The following is a 19,968-nucleotide window of genomic DNA, read 5'->3' as shown; positions in this document are numbered from 1 at the left end:
TCCGCATTTTGGGGGAAAAAAATTGTTTCCCAGTCTTGCGAATCAGACATCAGGGCTCTGCTGAGCCTGCCTCTCTGTGCCGCCATAATCGGCTCAGGCTGGGCAGTGGCTGTCCCCGTAGTCTGCCGGCCAACCGTCCTTTGCTAACTCCCCGTTACCTCACGTTTGCACTGCCTACCTGGAGGCTTTTGAGCTTGTGACCTCTAACCTGGAAGTTTCAGAACAGGAAGAAGGAACATATGGGTGACTAGAGGCATCCCTAGAAGGATTGGGGTAAGGTGTAGTCGGTGGAGAAGTGACCAGGAAGGACAAAAATGGGATTCCAGGTGAAAACAGTCGTACCCTTCTTACTGTGCCTTTCTAGAAATTAAATACGTACTTTTGACCTTTTAGACCTCACTTGGTTTGGTACCTCTTTCCTTTGTATCACCTGCCCCCGGCTGGACCCAGGGACCTAGCCGTTGGGGGACTGTCTACCCCAGCCATCTGCCCTGTTAGGGAGCCCGAGAGATCCAAGCCAGGCCAGGCCAGGCCAGGCACACTCCCTTCATCAGCATCTGATTGCCCAGAGCTGTGCTTCATTTCACAGCTGCTCCCAGATCCTGAGGGATGGCGGTCTGAGGCCTTATTCTGGGGTCAAGAGCAGTGAGAGCGAAGAGGGAGTCAGGACTGTGTCCTGGGAGAGCTGGCAGGTCAGGCTCTATGGCTTCCGGTGGGAACCGGGGCTCCTGGAGATGTGGTGGGGCACTGGATCCGGGAGGCTGAGGTTGCTATGGCTCCCGATCTGGCTTGTAGCAGAGAGGAGGCCGTTCTGTGCCCTAATTCACTATTCTTCCACTCTCTTCGCTGCCCTGTCCCTCAGAGCTGTGGCCCTTTTGGCGCCAGCCTCTTTAACTCCATCCTGCAGGGATACAAGTGGACCAGCCCACAAGGGGCGCAGACTTGAGGAAGCTCAGAAAGAGAGCACATGTTCCCCTTCTGGCTACAGTCCGATTCAGAGGCACTTGAACTGAGGAGGATATTTGGCGCAAGGAGCCAGGCATCCCCAGTTTTCTTCCCTAATCGATATTCTATCCCAGAAGTTAAAAAGCTGCTGGAAGAGCAAACTGCTCATGTAAACTACAGAGTCTGGGTGACAGCGATGTGTAGTGTAGGTTCATTGATTGTAACAAACGCGCTGGTCTGGTGGGCATGCCGGTGATGGGGAGGCCGTGCGTGGGGAGGGGGCGGCAAGTTGTATGTGGATGTTTTTCGGACTTCCTACTCAGTTTTGCTGTGAACCCTAAACTGTTCAAAAAAAATAGTTTATTGATGGAAAAAAAAAAACAAAGCTTTTCAGTTAGGAGGCGTGCTGCAGAACCTCAAACAACTTGGGAAAGGTGGCCAGAGGTGTGGAGTGGAGAGGAGGAGCCGGCAGTCGTCCTGTCTCCAGTCTGAATGGAGCGTGTTCTACCTGTGATCTGCTTGCCTCCCTGCTTTAAATTCCTCTAATGAATAGACTCTGTCTTCCTTCGTGCTGAGTTGCCCCAGCAGGTTCAATTCCAGTCTGGCGTGATGATTTAGAGCAGCACTACTGAGACTTTCATGTGCTCAGACATCACCAAGGGATCGTGTGAAGCTCCGGTTCTGATTCCGTAGGTCTGGGGAGAACCTGAGCGGCCCCCGGAGTGTGGTCTCCAGGGCATGCTCCCGCTGCTGGCGTGCGGGCCGTGTGTCTGTGGCTTTGCCATCCTGTTGTCCAGGTTTGCATGTGGGATTGGCTGGTCTGTAGCTGTGACCTCCCTCAGAATATTTAGCCTCTTCGTCAAGTTTGAGGGTTCAGCGGGCAAAGGAAGCCTCGGCTTGGAAAGAACGGAGGCGATGAAAAGCAGGACCGCAGCTCCTGGAAGGGACCTTGCCTAAATCCTCAGCGCCCCGGCTCAGTTCACAGGGTATTTACGCCAGGCTGCCATTTACCTCGGACCTAGAGCCCATTCAGCTAACAGTAAGTGGAGCAAAAGCAGGGGCAAAGAAGAAGAACACCTTGAATCCTGACCAGGCCCTCCTGCCCACCTGCTCCTGGGGGGCAGCCTCGGTCCCCCGCCAGCCCCCCGGGAAGCAGGACCTCCTTTCCACTGTGCTCTTGCTGCAGACACTTTTAACAAGGACACTTTCTCAGAGCTTTTTGAGCCAAGATTTGCTAGTTAAAATGTGGCATATTGCTGGGTGGTTTCTAGAAACCGGAAATAGCCACAGCATTTGGGTTATGGCGTTGTTAGTCCTTGAAGGTATGAAACGTTAAGTTAAGGTATTTAGGTGTTTGGACCATTTTTCTCTCCACAGTTTTTAAAGAAAAATATCTAGTTTTATTGCTGAAGTGCAGTAGATGCTTTTTAATCCTTTTCCAGGTCTTTCTGTCTGAGGAGTGGTCTGGCCCTCCTTGGCCACTTCAAGCCTTCTAATCACTGTGGAATGGACTGGGTGTCAGATTTTTTTTTTTTTTTTCCACACCTCCATAGCATCCTTTACTTCTACTTTGTAGCCCTTTCCGCAGTAGGGCGTAGCAACATCTTTGTGTAAGTGCTGGTTTCACGACCGTCTTCCCCATTGACCCGGAAGCTCCGTGGCAGCGGGGCCAGGTTTCTCTTCCTCACAGCCGAGTCCGTGGCATGTGCAGCCATGCCTGCTTCCAGAAGGGCACCTCATGGACACTGTCGAGCAGATCAGAGCAGCCAGAGCTACTGGGGACAGGTTGGAGTTCCTCTGCCCAAGAGGACAGAGAAAGGGTCTCCCTTGCAGGCAATTCCACAGTGTTAAGGATCTTGATGTTAGTTTGTTTTGACTTCAGGTCTCAGTTCTGCCACATGGGATGACCTGGGATGAGTTCCTTTCGGAGCCTCAGTCTTTTCTTCTGCCAGATGGGGGTAATAGAGGTGATGTGAGAGCTTAGAAACATAATGTAGGTAAAGCACTTGGCACAATGTCTAGCACCTAGAAACAACTTAATAGTAGTGATCACTTGGATTGTTATTATCAACATGCTGCTGGGTAGGCACTTAGAGTGGCACAGTCAAGTTTTTTCTCTTGTTCTCAGTTCTCTTAATTTTCTTTACAAATGGAAAAAAAAAAAAAAAAGATAGTATCTTGTTCAGCTATGAGGCCTTTTGCACCTGTCCCTTCTTGTCTCAGTGGTACCTTGCTCTGGGGCAGACATCAAAGCCATTCTCTGGGCTGGGTGTCCTGGAAGGATTAACCTGCTGCTGCTGCTCTTCTCTTCTGATTCCCCTGCCTTGCTTCCTCCCACCTGAGCTCTGTGTGTGGCCTTCCTGGAGAAGGGCACATGCCTGTGCCTCCCTGCGTTGGCATAGGCCTGGGCACCTGGACTTTTTGCAGCACTATCAGCCCCGCTGTGCAGACCTGGGGGCCGGGGGGCAGGGAGAGGCAGGGCCAGGGAGCAGGACTCCCCTGGGAGTGGTTGTTAGCATCATACCTGCTGTACTGTTAGCTTGCCATCCTGCTACTGTTAGTCACCTCCCTAATGAAGCTGGTCTTTAGCTTCTGGGACAGCTGATTTCCAGGGGATTATTTGTATTACACACTTTAATGCTTTTTAATAGCAAATTTTTAATTAAATGGAAAGTCCTTTTGGAAGCGAGGGAGCAGCAGCTGCAACAGGACTCCCGTGTGCAACTCCGACTTAGACAAGAGAAGCACACATGAGGAGGGGGCTGGCAGGCTGTGAGGGAGCTCACTTGAGCATGCCTGGGTTGATTGGGGGGGTGGGATGGGCTTGACTGTAGCTTCCTTCTGTCATCTGGGGGCCTAGAGAAGTATGAACTTGCTTGCCCAAGTATTGGAGAGAACAGTTGGAGGAGGAGGGCTTTTGAAGTACCCCCTGCCCTTGATGCCATTGGTAAATCACAGCTGGGGGTGGAATTTGGGGCAACCAGATCAGAGTTGAGTGACCAGATCAGATTAAATAAAGCAGGCAGTAGGAAGCGTTCAATAGTCAATAGGCCCTCGATCCAGCCCTGTCAGGCCCAAGTCCTCATTTTTGTCGGCTGAGAACCACAGAGCTGCAGGAAAGGCCAAGGGCCTATTTTGTGATCTTGGGGTGGTGGGAGAGGCTGCAGGAAGGCACCCCAGCCCTGAGGAAACAGTCTGACACCAGAAATGGAACCTCTTGTGTGGGGCAGTTGGCAGCCTGGGGTCCACCAAGGAAGAGACATGGTGACTCCCGTGTATCTGAGAACTTTGCGGGTCTTTTTGGTGTCAGGCCATTCCTAAAGTGCTCTGTGAGGTGCTCCTGAAAATGCCTAGGGCTGGCGTGAAGGTCAAATAGAGGTTCCCCTTCAGGAGAGTTCAGGTGAGGGAAGGGACAGGGACTGCCTTGCCACAGTATCGCCTTGTGTTTGCATGAGAATGGTGCTCAGGGGTTGGCATTTAAGCCTGAGGTGTCTTTGTGGGCAGAAGCTTGAAGAGGAGACCTCGGAAGACATTAGGTTGGTTTTTTGCCCAGGAGCTCTGGAGGCGGGGAGTGGGAAGGGATTCTGCTTGCCAGTGTTTTCCTGCAGCTGGTGAGATGCCCCCGTCTGCTCGGTGCCGGGGCCTCCCGGACCTGTCCGTGCTGCTACTGCAGCTGCATTCATGGTTAGTCTCTCTCCCAGGCCCCATTGCTCTGGTGCCTGGCTGTGCAGCCTTCACCACATTTCTTAGAGGGAGCAGTGGTGTAGACTCATCTTTGGAGTCAGAAAGAGCTGGACTGATATCTTAACCTATTGCATCTTCGGCCTTCAGTAAGATACGATGTCTCTGAGCCTCCACTGTCCTCTTCTGTAGAATGGGAGGACTCTTCCTCTCGGGGTGGTCGTCCAGAAAAATAAACTCCTCAGAGAAACCCGCTGTGTCCTTCCTGAATCCCACCATCTAGCATGGAGTCTGACGCTCAGCAGGCACTCAGTAAACCCTTGTAGAATAAGTCGTGTCTGCCGAGAGCCTAACCCCAGGCCTGGCATGTAAGAAGCACCGAATAAACAGTGATGGTTGTCGTTGCCTAGTCTGCATGTTGCTTCCCACCCTCACCATCCATTAGCCTCACTCCCCATGCCTTCCTGCTGGACGCTACCTTTCCAGCTTCTTTCCTGCCCTTTAATTTCCTGTCTGCCATCTATTCCTGTGGAAGGGCTCTCGGGCCCTCCCGGTCTTACCATCCTCTATCCCTCCATGGTCAGCCTCCCTCAGGCACCCCCACTCTTGTCCCGAATTACACCATCACACAGCAGGTCCCAGGACCTCCTTCTCCGGGACTAGACCCTCTGGGAAGGTTCTTGCTTTTCTCTGTTTTGTCTTATTTCTTAGCCACAAACCTTCTCTCTCTTGCCTCCGTCTGAGGCAGTCTGAAGTGGCAGTCGGAGCACTGGACCCAGGGTCTGGTGGTTTCTCTGCTCTGCGGCCATGTCACCTCGCCTTGGGGGTGGGGTGGTGATGGGCACGTTGCCACTTCTCACTGCTGTCAGAAGACCATCCAGGGAGGCTGGCAGGCTGGGGCAGGGGTGGGGTTGCTGAGCAGGAGAGGAGTAGGTTTCCGAGGTTTCTCTCTGTTAATCTCTGTCCCCCTCTCCTCTCTTGCAGTGCGCCTCCATGACAGTATTTCTGAAGAAGGGTTTCACTACCTCGTGTTTGACCTGTAAGTGCCTCTTTCTGAGGGTGTGGGGGGCCTTTCCCTCCACCTGGCTCACCATGAAGGCTTGGAGAAAGACCTGAACTAGGTCTTCAGCTTCTGCCAAGGCCCCTCTCCTTTACCCGAGGGAAAGGCTTTGATTTTTACCTTCCTCCGGTAATGGTCAGGCTGCGGAGAGGACTGCATTGCTCCCTCACGGTCTCCCCAGGGCTCGAGACCCCGGAGGGCATTGCGCTCGCATTTCTGTTCAGCAGCACACCTCGTGCAGACGCTTTTTTTCTTGTTTCTTGGTGTGTTGTCTTCTGTGGAGAAACAGAATAGAGCTCTTCGCATGACCTTAAAAAAAATTCTGGGAAATTAAAGGTGGCTTTTATTAGTCATAAACTGGACTCCACTTGGTCTCTCCTCCACTTTGGTTGTGGTTTAATATCTCAAAAGTAGCTCTTCACCTCCTGAAAATGCCTCTCCAGTATTTTCGGGATTGGGTCTCTGTGTCCTTGATCTCATTATTCTTCAGCTTTAGGAGTAGGTCTGTCCTTCTTGGGCAGCTGTGTAACTTAGTATTCATATTGGTCTCAAATAAAGCTATGACTTTCGGAGTAGGTTGACAATTTTCTCTTAGATCCCTGTATATTCATCTTTGCCTGAGTATTAGCTGATCTGTGGGTAACGGCAGAGACATGCGCAGGAGGAAAGGAGGGCCCATATTACCCCAAGGAGAAGCCCCATGTCACTGAAGGATCAAATACTTTCTGGGCTCTTGGAAAGAATGCATGTGGAGTTGGGATTTCCTTAAAAGCTATTCCGTGGTGTAACCTGTTGCCTGCTGGATGCTGGGGTTGGCCCCCTGACCTGCCTTCTCTGACACTCTCTGTCTGTTGGTTGCAGTGTGACTGGCGGGGAGCTGTTTGAAGACATCGTGGCCAGAGAGTACTACAGTGAAGCTGATGCCAGGTTAGGCCAGGGCCCTTGAGTTCACTATGAGTCTCAGCCACTTCGTGGGGGGCAGGCATTGGGCCTATTTGAAGAGTCTTTGGATATAGATCAGAAGAGCTCCCTTCTGGACAAAGGTTCCATACAGCTGGACCTGAGCTGCATTTTATGGGTGATGTTAGAAGTTAGAGCCATTTTTTTTTTTTTTTTTTTTGTGAAGCAATTACAAGCTTCCTCTACCCCTTTACCCCAGAAATACCTTTTCTTTGCACTGCTGTGTACTTGCCAGCCTGCCCAAGGGCTCCTCCTACTCCTGCTTCTTTCCTCTGACCAATTTGACTGTGTGCAGGGCACCCTGGGAATGTTCCAGAGATGGAAGAAACGTGGTTTGCGTTCTGAAGGAGTGTAAACATCTGGGCTAATGAACCAGGAACCTTCTCAAAAGAGATTCCAGCCTGAATCCCTTAGTCTCTTGACCACCACGACCAGCCTTGATGTGGGACTCCTCCGGCTGGAGAACTGTTCCTTGGCCACATCCCTCAGCCCTCAGCCGCCCCTGTGGAAGCCCTGGCAGAATTCCGCCCACACCACAGCTCTGGGGTGTTTTGTGTGGCCGGTCCTTCCTGCCTCAGCTCCTCCCCCGGCCCCGAGTTTTCTCTGAGGGTGATGTCCATACAACCTGGTTTTGATCATCCTGCCTGCAGCTTATCTGGCATATGTGGCAGCTCTGGCTGCCTCTAGAGAGTGGGGGAGTACAGCTTCCTCACAAATTTCTCAACTCTGAGAGGCCAGTGTTTGCTGATCAACTTCAGATGCTTCAGCCTCAGGAAAAATTCTCAAGTGGGGAGATGAATTCCAGTGCCAGCAGGGGAGGACCGGACTTCGGGGCAGGAGGAGGCGGTGATAGCTCTGGGAGCCCGGCGGGGAGGAGGGCGAGCTGGCTAGGGGGAGGGGAGGGGTGGTGTGTGACTGTACCAGTGGGCTTGGCCTGGCTCTGCTGGGACACTTCGCACTTTTGCCATTTTTGGCCAGAAGGCTCTCCCTGCTAGCCTGGCTCTGTTCTAATTATATATTTCTGTGGAGACTTGCCTCTTCAGCTCGGTCTTAAAGTCTCTTTGGCCTACTCATGGGCTGTGTCTTGAAAGGAGGCCTGAGCCTTAGCCTACACGAGCCCGGTAAGACCCCTTGGCTCTTGTGAAAGCCTGAGAATCAGATTTTAGAAGAAGAGTCAGAAGTCCAGGTCACCAGCCCAGCACCCCTGCACAAGCCTGCTCCGCACACATGCTAGTACCTGCGAATGGGGGCCTCATTCTCTAGGCCAGTGATCCTCAACCTCAACACTACAAATATTTGGGGCCAGATAACTTTTTGTTGTGAGGGCCCCTCCTATGCATTATAGAGTTTTAGAAGTATCTCTGGCCTCTACCCACTGGATGCCACTAGCATCTCCACCTTAATTGTGACAGCCAGCAATGTCTCCAGGTATTACCAGATGTCCCCCCAGTTTTTACCATTGCTCTAGATCGCTAATGCTCCCTGCCAGGAGTCTGACTGCAAGTGTGGTCAGATGTTTAGGAAGGTGGGCAGCCTGATTAAAGAAATGGCAGAGAGGGCACCTGGCTGGCTCTGTTGATGGAGCATATGACTCTTGATCTTGAGGTCATGAGTTCAAGCCCCATAGTGAGTTCAAGCCCTACATTGGGTGTGGAGCCTATTTGAGAAAAGAAAGAAAGAGAGGGAGGGAGGGAGGGAAGGAAGGAAGGAAGGAAGAAAGAAGGAAAAGAAGATACGAGAGGAAAAGGAGAGGAAAGAAATAGGAGCTGTAGGTGACTCGGGTTAGTTTATCTTTTTCTATCAAAAATCATTACCAGATCCTCCTCAGTTGCCCTGTTTGGAACCTTCTTAAGGACATCGTTTCTTTTTCTTTTTTTTTTTTTTTTTAAAGATTTTATTTATTTATCAGAGAGAAAGAGGGGGAGAGAGCAAGTACAGGCAGACAGAATGGCAGGCAGAGTCAGAGGGAGGAGCAGGTTCCCCGCGGAGCAAGGAGCCCGATGTGGGACTCGATCCCAGGACGCTGGGATCATGACCTGAGCTGAAGGCAGCTGCTTAACCAACTGAGCCACCCAAGCGTCCCAAGGACATCGTTTCTTAAAAATGTCTGTGTGCTGGGTCTTATCTCCTCTACTAGATGATAAACCATGGCAGGCACAGGGTTTTACTGATCTTCAGAGTCTGTGTGGTCCCAAGCACAGTGCCTGGAGGTAGTCAGTAAAGGTTTAAATAAATGAATGAGTGTGCCCCCAGCGAAACAACTGAGGTACAGTTGTATTCTCCTTCCTAAGATGCCATCGCAAGCCTCTTCTCCAAGGAAAGTTACTAAAGGGGAAAAAAAAGAAGGAAGAGGTTAGATGGTATCTTTTGCTTAGAAGTGTCTCCAGTCTCTTGGAAATGGACTGGTGATATTGGGCCTTTACCGTCCAAGGAGGTATGGTGAACTCTGTTCTAGTATGTTCTCAGCCATTATCTAGTGGGAGACCCCTGATAAACCACTTAATATGCATGGCCCTCAGTTTCTTCTTCTGTACAATACGTTGAACTAGATGATGTCCAGAGTCCCAGGCTTTTAGCTGTTGTTCAGGGATTCCCTGTGACTCTGGAACCCAGATTTCCATGGTTGTATCCGTAGTGTGTGGTTGTGGATGAGTGGCTTAACCCTGCACTGACATTCCTTCTCCTTGTGCTTTTGCAGCCACTGTATACATCAGATTCTGGAGAGTGTGAACCACATCCACCAGCATGACATCGTCCACCGGGACCTGAAGGTACTACCCAGGCTCCCCATTTGTCTCCTGCTTGTGAAGCGTAGGCGCCACCTGGTGGCAGGTGATGGGACTGCGGGGACCCAGACTAGGCTTCCTCAGGGTCTGAGGGCCGGTGCCTCACGAGGTCTTCTCTTCCTTATTCAGCCTGAGAACCTGCTGCTGGCGAGTAAATGCAAGGGTGCCGCCGTCAAGCTGGCTGATTTTGGCCTCGCCATTGAAGTACAGGGAGAGCAGCAGGCTTGGTTTGGTAAGAGTGACCCTGTCTTCCTGGAATGTGGCCCCCGCCCTTCCTCCTCTTCCTGATCTGCTTTCCTCTTTCAGAACTGGAAGCCAGACCCTTCACGGCCCGGCCCCTGTCTCCTCAGAGACTGGAGAAGTGGGGGAGGGTACAGAGTGTCCCCTGGCCCTAGGTGACTCAGTGCAGTGAATCTAGCTGTTGTCAGCCCGCATTCTTGCTGCCTCTGGGGAGAAATGGGAGTTCCTGGTAGGCACTTGGACTTGCCCTGTGATTTTATTCTGGGCATTACAAGAAACCCAGTCTGCGTCTCTCAGGCCGCCCATGTGCTGAGAGCTTATATACCCAAAACAGCAGGAACGAGGAGGGACCTGGAGGAAGATTGCTGATGTGGTTTTAACAAGAGAAAAAGCAGGTTCAGTGTGCCTCTGCCCTCTCTTCTGCTACAGGTTTTGCTGGAACCCCAGGTTACTTGTCCCCTGAGGTCTTGAGGAAAGATCCCTATGGAAAACCTGTGGATATCTGGGCGTGCGGTAAGCCCATTCCACACTCTCAGCTTTTTGGTGTTAAGGGCCCTCAACTTCCAGCGGTGGTGAAAAAGAGGCATCGCTATTCCTTGGGGGCCCCACAAGTGTCTGGTGTCTGTGAAGTCACGGTGTTGGCTCTAGGGCCCCTGGGATGTCTGTTCTCATCACATGCTCCTCCCCAAGTATTTCCTGGATTATACTGCAGCCTTCCTTTTTTTTAAGATTGTATTTATTTATTTGCAAGAGAGAGACCACGAATGGGGAGGAGAGGGTGAAGCAGTCTCCCTGCTGAGCAAAGAGCCCGATGCAGGGCTGGATCCCAGGACTCTGGGATCACGACCTGGGCTAAAGGCAGCGGCTTACCTGACTAAGCCCCCCAGATGCCCTATGCTTCATCCTTCCTAAAGAGGGACTGACCCACACCTAGAGGATGGGGTATGCCTAAAGACATCCCCGATGTGGCTTGCTGACATGGGGGAGGAAGCAAAGCAGAAAGCACCAGCATTTTTAGCTGATAGCCACTTCCACCTCTGGTATAACCTTGACTTTTCAGGTGGCTGAGCCCTCTGTGGCTTTTCTTGGTTCCTCAGTGGAGTCGGTTACTGACCCCAGTGACCTTTGTTCTGTCTCATAGGGGTCATCCTGTATATCCTCCTGGTGGGATACCCTCCCTTCTGGGATGAGGATCAACACAAGTTGTATCAGCAAATTAAGGCCGGGGCCTATGATGTAAGGACTGGTTTGTTCTTGACGTTCAGGTTGTTTCCACAAGAGGGGGCATATATAGTGTGTTGTGGGGTACAGGGAGTGTCAGGGAACTTTGAGGACCCAAGGATGGGCATACAGGTCTCAATTCTTGCCACACCCTATCCCAGGAACAATTCTTTTCACAGTCTTTCTTGGTACCTATAAAATCGAGAAGCCCACCGAAGCTCTTTGATCCATTATTTGCAGAGAATGGCCTGAGAAGTGTGGTGTGCCACCAACATAGGGGCGAGAAGTGGCATGGCTCCCTCCACTGCAGTGGGCCCTTCTAGTAAGGAGATGGGGTTGAACCAGGACATGTTAAGAGTCCCCTTCCTGCTCTGACTGGATATTCTGGCATTCTAACCGTGATTCTGTCTTCCTCTCCTAGTCCTTTAAGTTGACACAGGTACTGGGATGCCCCAGAGCCTCCCCAGTTCTCTGTGGGGCAGGTTTAGCTAGCACAGAGTATTCCGATTATAGGAGCTGGGAAAAAGACAGAGCCTCCCTTTCAGGGTGTGAGGCTCAAAGAGGTTATATGCCTCCTTTCCCTCTTCCTGCTTAGTTCCCATCACCAGAGTGGGACACGGTGACTCCTGAAGCCAAGAACTTGATCAACCAGATGCTGACCATAAACCCTGCAAAGCGCATCACAGCTGACCAGGCTCTCAAGCATCCGTGGGTCTGTGTAAGTGTCTTCACCTGGGGTAGAGCAGCTCAGGGATGTCAGCCCTCAGTGTGCCCTCTTACTGTCTATAAGTCTATAGCTACTGTCTATAGCTACTGTCTATAAGCAGGGAATGACTGTTCTGGGCCCTGAGCAGGGACCCAGCAGAGAGGGAGGGGGACTGAGTGGGGCCCTGGAGGGATTCAAGGAAGCAGGTGGCCTCATTAGATTCAACCTATCTTGCCCTCCACTCACTTGTCAGGTGTGACTTAGTTCTGATCTTGGATGAAGGCTTAGGGTAACCCTTTCGGACTCTGGGTAGTTGAAGATGGAAAGCAGCTGGCAAAACCCAAACTGAATTGCCAAGTTGAGGGTACATATTCAGATCTCAGCTGTCGCACGACTGTAACAGAAATGTGACCAAGATCCAACAAATAAACAAAAGGGGCCTCTGGGAGTTAAAAAGAACATCTTGAAGTTCATGACCGAAAGAAAAAAACTCACCCTAGGAGAATTGCACCCCCCCAACCAGCTGTCAGTGTGGATCGACATACTCTGTTTTCATAAATACTTCTGTAAAATTATATAAAGTGAAGTGTGATTTCAAACTAAGAAGAGGGTCTGCTACAGTTAGGCCTTCTGACAACCAGGATGCATTTATGTATTTGTCCTTTCCCATGTTTACTGAATGCCTCTTTGGTACCAGTCACTGCCTGGGTCCTGGAGATAGAAAGATGAGTGAGGCGTGGTCCTTTCCTCCAAAGACCTTAAAAATCATCTGGGGAGGTAGGCACTCAAACAGGCAACCATTCTGCAATGTGAGAAGTACATAAAAGAATCTAACGAGTGCACAGCAACTCTTGCTACCTGGTGAGCTGTGAGATTACTGAAGGTTGTATGGAGGAGGTGACCCCATCCTGGTTCTTGGCAACTGACTGGGAGTTCCTCAGGATGATAACCTGCAGGCAGAGCTTAGCATGAGCCAGGGTGAAAGGCCATGGGAAATTGTGGCAAGTTGAAGGAATGTTAAGTAGTTTAGTTGTAGATGAAGATACGCCTACAAAAATGCAAGAGAACAAAGCCAGAAAGATTCCATGACATACAAGTTTCTGTCTAATGAGTTTGGATTTTATTCAGGAAGCATAGGGAACCATTTAAGGGATTTAAAGAGGGAACAAAGGGGAGCCTGGCTGGCTCAGGCCGTGGAGCATACAACTCTTGATCTCATGGTTGTAAGTCTGAGCCCCACATTGGGTGTCAAGATAGCTTAGAAAAAAATAAAGTTTCTCTCTCTCTCTTTTTTTAAAGATTTTATTTACTTACTTGACAGAGAGAGAGAGAGAGCATGCACAAGCAGGGGAAGGTGAAGGGAGAAAGGGAGAAACAGGCTCCCCACTGAACTCCCTGCCCAGTGTGGGGCTCAGTCCCAGGGCCCTGGAGATCATGACCTGATCCAAAGGCAGACACTTAACTGACTAAGCCACCCAGGTACCCCCAAAATAAAATCTTTAAAAAAAAATAAATTAAAAACAGGGATACCTGGGTGGCTCAGTTGGTTAAGCTGCTGCCTTCAGCTCAGGTCATGATCCCAGGGTCCTGGGATTGAACCCTGCATCAGACTCCTTGCTCAGCAGGGAGCCTGCTTCTCTCTCTGCCTCTGCCTACCGCTCTCCCTGCTTGTGTGCTCTCTCTCTGACAAATAAATAAATAAAATAAATCTAAAAAAAAAATTTTTGTCTTTAAATCAATAAATTAAAAACAAAACAAAGAGGGCATAAAATACACAGCTAAGAAAGGTCACTTTGGAAGCTGTGTACAAAATGGAACTTAAGAGGAGGCTGGGGCAGGGAGTTCAGGAAGCTGTTGTAATTGCCTGAGCAAGACCGGATGAGGTCTCAGCTAAGGGTAGTGATAGCCTGGGTGGCGTGGCAAGGAATAGACAAATTTGAGACATGTTTGGTAGGTAGACTCAAAAGGATTTAGTGACCAGTTGGATTTAGGGAGTGAAGAAGAGCAAGGGACCCACGGGGACTGACAGATTTTGAGTAGGTAATAAGCAAAGGTTGTGCCATTTACTAACTCAGGAAACCGGAGGAAGAGCCAGTTTGTGAGAAAGGATGATGATCTTCGTTTGACTGAGTGTGGTGTCTGAGGACCTCTAGCTGGAGACATCAGTTGGGTAGTTAGAAATGTGGTTCCAGAAATTAGAAAAGAAGTTAAAATTGGAAATGCAGGTTGTGGTCATTTCTGTGTGGGTGGTATGGAAATAAATGGGATTGTTTTTACACTGATCGAATTCCCACTACGGGCTTGTATTTGCTTCAGTAAGAGAAGGAATGGCCACCAAACACCAGCACGTAAAGACAGGCAAAGTTAGAGGCGCCAGCAAAGGAGGCTGGGAGTGAGAACTTCTGTGGCAGGAGGAGGTTCAGGAGTAGGAGACCCTAAGAAACAGGTGGTCTCAGTAAGGGAGCATCTGTAATCAGATGCCACAGAATCCCTGATAAAGACGGGAAAGACTCCATGGACTCTGACCAGTTGAAGACCAGTTTCATTATTTCGCTGACAGACGCAGTGGAGTGAGAGACTGAAACCTTTCTTCAGTGAGGTGAATAGGACATGAGGAGGAAGAGAGAAAGAAATGGCATTATACAGAGAAGGTCATGAGTCAGGGGAGTTTTTAAATTTTTAAGGAGAGGCCTAGGCACGCAGTAGGGGCTCAGTAAACAGTTGCTGAAGGAGGGACTGTGTGAGGCTCGCAACACACAGGATACTCTCTTCCGTTCCATAGCTTCCATTTCCCAAGGAAGGGGAGAGTGCTGTCTCACGCACCCTCCTCATCTAGCATCAATTCTCCGTGGTGTTTTTGTGTTTGGATTGTTGTCCTTAAATAACCTTGAGTTTGGGGTAGTGCTTTTCTTGTAAAAGCATTTTCACATCTATGACTTCATTTTACCTTCAGATCAACTCTGGGGTGGCTGAGCACACAGCCATCAGTGCTGGGACTAGGGTGAGGGGCAGGGGGCCCGGCTGGAGGGCTCACAGGTGTGTCTGTTTGGCTTCCAGCAACGATCCACAGTGGCATCCATGATGCATCGTCAAGAGACCGTGGAGTGCTTACGCAAGTTCAATGCTCGGAGAAAACTGAAGGTGAGTCTTGCCTTTCCAGGCTGCCGACATCCTGAAACCATAGCTATTGACAGTCCACCCCCTACCCCAGCACAAGAGAAAGCTCCCTTGCGGCTGGAGCTGAGCTGTGAAGGTTATACCTGTTGGGGGGCCCCAAAGACCTGAGGGCTTGAAGCTCTGGCCAGCAGCTGCCCTCTGCCTAACTTTTGCTTTTCTAGAGTCCAGCTGAATTCACAGGCCCCTCTTCTTTCCCCAGGGTGCCATCCTCACGACCATGCTTGTCTCCAGAAACTTCTCAGGTATGTTTCCCCAGCTGTGCACTTTAATTCTACTGAGGTGAGTGGGTCAGAATGGGGTGTTGCCATCCCAGTGCTGGGTGTCTCAGGCAACACCTTGACCAAGATGAAGAAGACCCTGTTTTAAGGGGGCTGCTACTGCTGGGTCCTACAACTTGTCATTCTGGGGGACTCCTCTTGGGTTCACATTGATGAATTCTATTCCCTACACCCTCCCAAGGAGGAAACTGCCCAGCCTTCCATCTCCCTTGCCCCTGGGGATTCTTCTTTAATTCTCTAAAGACTCTCAGTGCTTTAGGATTTTAGCCAGTCGATAGGGTATTGGACAATGGGCTGGGGAAAAGAAAGAGATGAGGTGTAATGAATCTTCTCACCCACCATTAATTTGTCTACTGGGACGATTCTCTACTTCGCTGTGTCTAAGTGGAGATGACTAATAGAAATTTTTCCAGATGTTTAAACATTTTACAGAGACCGTGCTTATAATATGCTTTGCGATACTAGCTGTAAAAGTGAAGAAAGAGAGAGCAGCAGGATGGAGGGAAAGCAACTTACTTAAATTTGACGGAGAAATTGGGGGAACTGGGACCAGTCATTTGTAAATCACTTGGCCTTTCTTTTTAAGATGCAAGACACTCCACCCACCCACCCCACCCCAAACCCCCATCTTGTTTGCCCTCAGTAGGGAAGCAGAACGGCTTTCTTGTGAGGAAAAGGTTAATGTCAGAACTTAACTGAAGACAGAAGGTCTCTTCCCACCTTGCCCACCACCCCTCACCCAGTCTCCCCAGCCCTGCAACCCCCTAGCCCCACTGTTTTGGTTGAAGACTCCCTTCTCTCATTTCATAGTGGGATTCCTTCCCTTGCTTTCCTTCTACACTGATATGGAGACAGGATTGTATGGCAGCCGCCCTGGGCTAAGGTTGCTCCCTTGAGCTTGAGGGGTTTGTCTGTGCTGGTTCAGGGTAACCTAAGGGCCCTGGGTCCGAGGATACCACAGGTGAGGCTCTAACCGAAGCAAGAGCCCCCCAGGCACCAGAGGGGCATGACTGGCGAGTGAGCCAGGGATGTGACCCACCTCAGGTCCATTCCCTGTGCTCCTGGTTTGGGGCTCATTCTTATGTGGGTATCCATGAGGGGAAGACTATTGTTATGGATTCAGCTCTCACAAAGGAGAGCTGGAGGGCACAGCTTGGCTGCCTCCAATGGAGATGGAGCTGTAGTTCCACATCAGGCTTGTCCTCAGAATTACTGGAAGCTTCTACATTCTCAGAAGTGTGAGAGCCTTTCTAGGGGACGCTCGAGGGCATTTCTGTGCCCAACTAAAAGGGTGATCTGTTGTATCTCTGAATAGAAGAAATGTGATAATGGGCTACTACTTCTTTTCTAGACTGGGAAATCAGTAGCATGTGCCCTGTCCCATGGCCTCCATATACATCAACCTCCCCCACCTCCATTCCATTTCAGGAAACTGGTATCCTGGTTTCAGGAGACTGGCCTCTCTGTGAGGACAAAGCACTTTCACTCATCCCTAAAAAGCCTCCTCCTGTCCTTGTTGCCCAGACCCTGTCTGCCTTTGAGCTCACTTTGCCCTGGGTCAGAGGAGACTGAAAAAGTGCTGCAAGCTTTATAGGATGCCCTCTGCTGCCCTGACTCTGGAACAGTTGGGGGCGGAGCCTATCTCTAGAAGCTTCTCTAGAAAGAGGTGTCACCAGGTATAAAATCAAGAAGAGCACCTGTGTGTGTTTTTTAAGGCATGAACTAGGCTGTTTCCTGAGTCTACCCCAAATAGGGGGTGCAATCTGGACTCTAGCAAGTTGGCTAATTGTGGAATCAGGGCTTCTAGAATGTATAGCTTCAGCAGCTTTTGTTTTCTTTCTGGAGGCTCATTTATTGGCATCGTCACCCTTGGAATACTGAAGTACAGGCTGAGAAAAACGGTCTGTCCTGGCTACCTGCCTTGAAGAAGGAAAGCAAACCATGTCTCCAAGGAACTGGAGGATTAAGAGAGGAATAGGGAGCTGGGGCCCATCAGTGAACTTTAGCTGCATGAGGGCCATGTGCCCTCCGTGGGCCCCAAATGTTTGGAATATGGCCAGAGGAAAGGGCTCTCTGATAATGTCGTCATTTAGGTCCCCTAGAGAGGGCAGTTCTGAAGCTGAGGCTCCTTTTCCTCACAACCTCGAGCTAGCTTGGCTGCCTCAGAAAGGACCCCGCCTCTCCCTAGTTCAGGCTTTCCCTTGTAGACCCTTCCCTAGGCGCTCCCAGGCCAGGTGCTAGAGCTGTGGTGATCCCTACACCCTGACCGAACCCCATCCTCTCAGGCCCCCAGACTGCTGCAGGGCTGGCCGCACCTGCTCCTCAGCCTGCCCCCGGCGCCTTCGCTCCCCCAGCTCGGCTGGCTTGGCCACGCCGCCTGGGCCCTGCTGTGCGTGGGCGGCCAGCGGCTCCCGCGCCTCGTGCTGGGGCATGCTCGCTGCTGACTGGCCCCTGTGGCTTTGCGGCAGCTCTGTGCACTGAGAGATTGTATCCCCTCAGTTGGCAGGCAGAGCTCCGCCCCCGCCTCGCCTGCCGCGAGCGCCGCCGGCCTGGCCGGGCAAGGTACGTGGCATGAGTCCCCCGACCGCCTGCCTCGGCTCCCTGCCACCCCACCAGGAGGGCCAGCATGCCAGGCCCGCTCACCAGGGAGGCGAGTCCCATGCTTGCGGGCTGAGATGGGCATGCCGGACGGACCACCTAACTTGGCATCTGCGAGCGCATTGGTGTCACAGAGCCCCCTAACCAGCCGTGCATGCTGGGCGCTTGCCAACTCTCAGGAGGCAATAGCCTGGGGACGTGGAGCTGGGCAGCAGGAGGCTTTCCTCCGGAGGGCCGAGAGCCTGGCCTGCCTGAGGGTTGTGGCCAGTGGCAGCCCCCACAGAGACAGTCCTGGGCGTGGCTGGAGCTGCCCAGTGCTAGGACTAGGCTACTTCAGCACTGCTGGGAGACCCACAGGGGAAGCCGTGCCCCTTGAAACTGTGAAGTCTGACATTTGCAGGCCTCCAGGTCTGAAAGGCTGTGGAGCGTAGAAGCTGTGGGGAGATCATGTATGTCAAAGGCTCTCAACTCTGCCTGTAGAGGACAGTTTGTCAAACGTCCTAATGCGGACACCCCTACCCCAGACCAATAAAATCAGAACCCCTAGGGCATGGGATAGGCATAATGATTTTTGTTAAGCTCCCCCAAAGTGATTCTAATGGGCAGCCAGAGTTCTGAACTCTGATATATAAAGCACCTAACACAGTAGGTGGTCAGGCATCATAGTAAACACATTAAAAAAATAAGTTTCAGATCACCCCAGCATGACTGGAGATAGGATCCTAGGCCATTTGGGGAGGTTAGAATTCTTGTGAGGGTGGGATCCCTGTTCTCACTGGAGAGAGATGGGCCCCAACTTGGGTAGGAATTGCCACCTAAGGGAAGAACGGCAGCAGTAATAGTGACAATGGTTTACACTTAGTGAGTACTTGTTACATGCCAAGCACTCTGCCTAGTGCTTTTCATTCATGGTCCCCTTAGGTCCCCACCCCTGTCCTGTTACCTAGGCCCTATTTTATCCCATTTTCCAGATAAAGAAACTGAGGTTCAGAGAGGTTAAGGAACTCACTCAAGGTCATACAAGGAGCAACTGGTAGAGCCAGTGAAGTCCAGGTGGCTCAGACATTTGGGCTCTGTGCCTCCCAGACTCCCCCATCCACTGTCTGCTACATACCTGTGGCCTTGGTGGCCAGCTGGTGTCACCAGCCTTCCTACACAAAGCCTATCAGCCTTGAGCCTCTTCCTGTGCCTGGCTAGAATCGATTTAATACCTTGCTACTCTGCCCAGCCTTTCCTGCTCAGTGAGTCCAGAGAGTAGACTGAGGAAAGAGGGGTGGATAGGACCCCGTCATCCTGGTGAGGACCTGCCCAGTCAAGGCTTCAACCCCCCGGCAAAACCCTCCTGTAGGTGGTCCTGGTCTCTGTGTCTGTGTCTGTCTGTCCTCACGTCTGGTCTCCTTTGTGAACTGTGACACTCACGTTTCTTAAGAGCTCTCAGGAGATGTCTTGCATCCTTCCAGCTTGGCCGTTCTGAGGAACTCCGTGGCATCTAGGGACGGAGCCCTCACTTTTCACCCTGGCACTCTGCTTCCAGACGTGGGTGGAAGCGGTTGAAGGCAGAGTTCCCAGTACCCCAGGCAGCTCCTGTACTGAATGTGGTTTCTCCTCCCATGTGCAGTGTGTCCCTGTCCTCTTCTGTGGCAGGAGAGATCCTGGGGTGCCACCCTGAGGGTCTGAAGCAGCTTGAGATGCCCTTCTTGCTTTGGGGCTCCCAGGAAGGGCCTCTTCCAGGGGCTTCAGGAGACTCCTGGACCCCTTGTCAGACACAGCAGACTCTTGCGGATCCGGCTGCCAGACTTCAGGCTAGGGAGAGCGTACAATGCAAGAGGCTTGATTTTTCTTTTTGTTTTCACAGCTGCCAAAAGCCTACTGAACAAGAAGTCGGACGGTGGTGTCAAGGTAGGTGTCTGCATCCCTGTAGCCCGAGACTGGCCTCTCTCCCTACAATCTCTTTGGGGGGTTCTTAGCCTTGTTCCTCCTTTCCCCCAGGAACCTTCCTATCCTTGCTTTTCTGCTTTAAAACCAAAAACCTTTGTGCTCAGAACAGCAGGTTCCATTGGCCTGAGAGGGCAAAAGAAAGATGCGTTTCTTTTGACCTTAGCTTGAAAGTAAAGACTCAGGGGAAGTGATCTAAATTTTGGTTTACTAGAGCTCAGTCCTGAACCTCAAGGCAGACACATGCCTCCTCTCCACGACTTTACTCTCAGGGTTTTTGAGGTCATTTGGGTAATCTTTTTTCCTTTTTCTTTTTGGAGCACAGACCCTTTATATGAAATGAAAGCAAAGTAGGCCTGGTTGACTCAGGGTATAGGGCTC

General features: G+C 51.1%; 1 protein-coding gene across 38 annotated transcripts in view; it reads left to right on the top strand.

Annotated features, from left to right (window-relative positions):
- CAMK2G (calcium/calmodulin dependent protein kinase II gamma) overlaps window positions 1-19,968 on the top strand; it is a 53,959-nt gene that overhangs the window by 14,048 nt on the left and 19,943 nt on the right. For 21 of the 38 annotated variants that reach the window (XM_044239862.1, XM_044239858.1, XM_044239845.1 and 18 more), the window contains exons 4-13: window positions 5,611-5,665; window positions 6,548-6,613; window positions 9,345-9,417; window positions 9,562-9,664; window positions 10,102-10,185; window positions 10,814-10,908; window positions 11,489-11,611; window positions 14,657-14,740; window positions 14,976-15,018; window positions 19,508-19,551. In XM_044239862.1, the coding sequence (XP_044095797.1) occupies window positions 5,611-5,665; window positions 6,548-6,613; window positions 9,345-9,417; window positions 9,562-9,664; window positions 10,102-10,185; window positions 10,814-10,908; window positions 11,489-11,611; window positions 14,657-14,740; window positions 14,976-15,018; window positions 19,508-19,551 (770 nt within the window). Of the gene's footprint in view, window positions 1-5,610; window positions 5,666-6,547; window positions 6,614-9,344; window positions 9,418-9,561; window positions 9,665-10,101; window positions 10,186-10,813; window positions 10,909-11,488; window positions 11,612-14,656; window positions 14,741-14,975; window positions 15,019-17,553; window positions 17,617-19,507; window positions 19,552-19,968 lie in introns of all 38 variants that reach the window. The other 17 variants (XM_044239835.1, XM_044239839.1, XM_044239844.1 and 14 more) reach the window with 1 other exon arrangement.

This window comes from Neovison vison, chromosome 2 (assembly GCF_020171115.1).
Source record: "Neovison vison isolate M4711 chromosome 2, ASM_NN_V1, whole genome shotgun sequence".
Lineage (NCBI taxonomy): Eukaryota > Metazoa > Chordata > Mammalia > Carnivora > Mustelidae > Neogale > Neogale vison.
The sequence above is the reverse complement of the archived record's forward strand: the minus strand, read 5'-3'. Positions and strand labels throughout refer to the sequence as shown.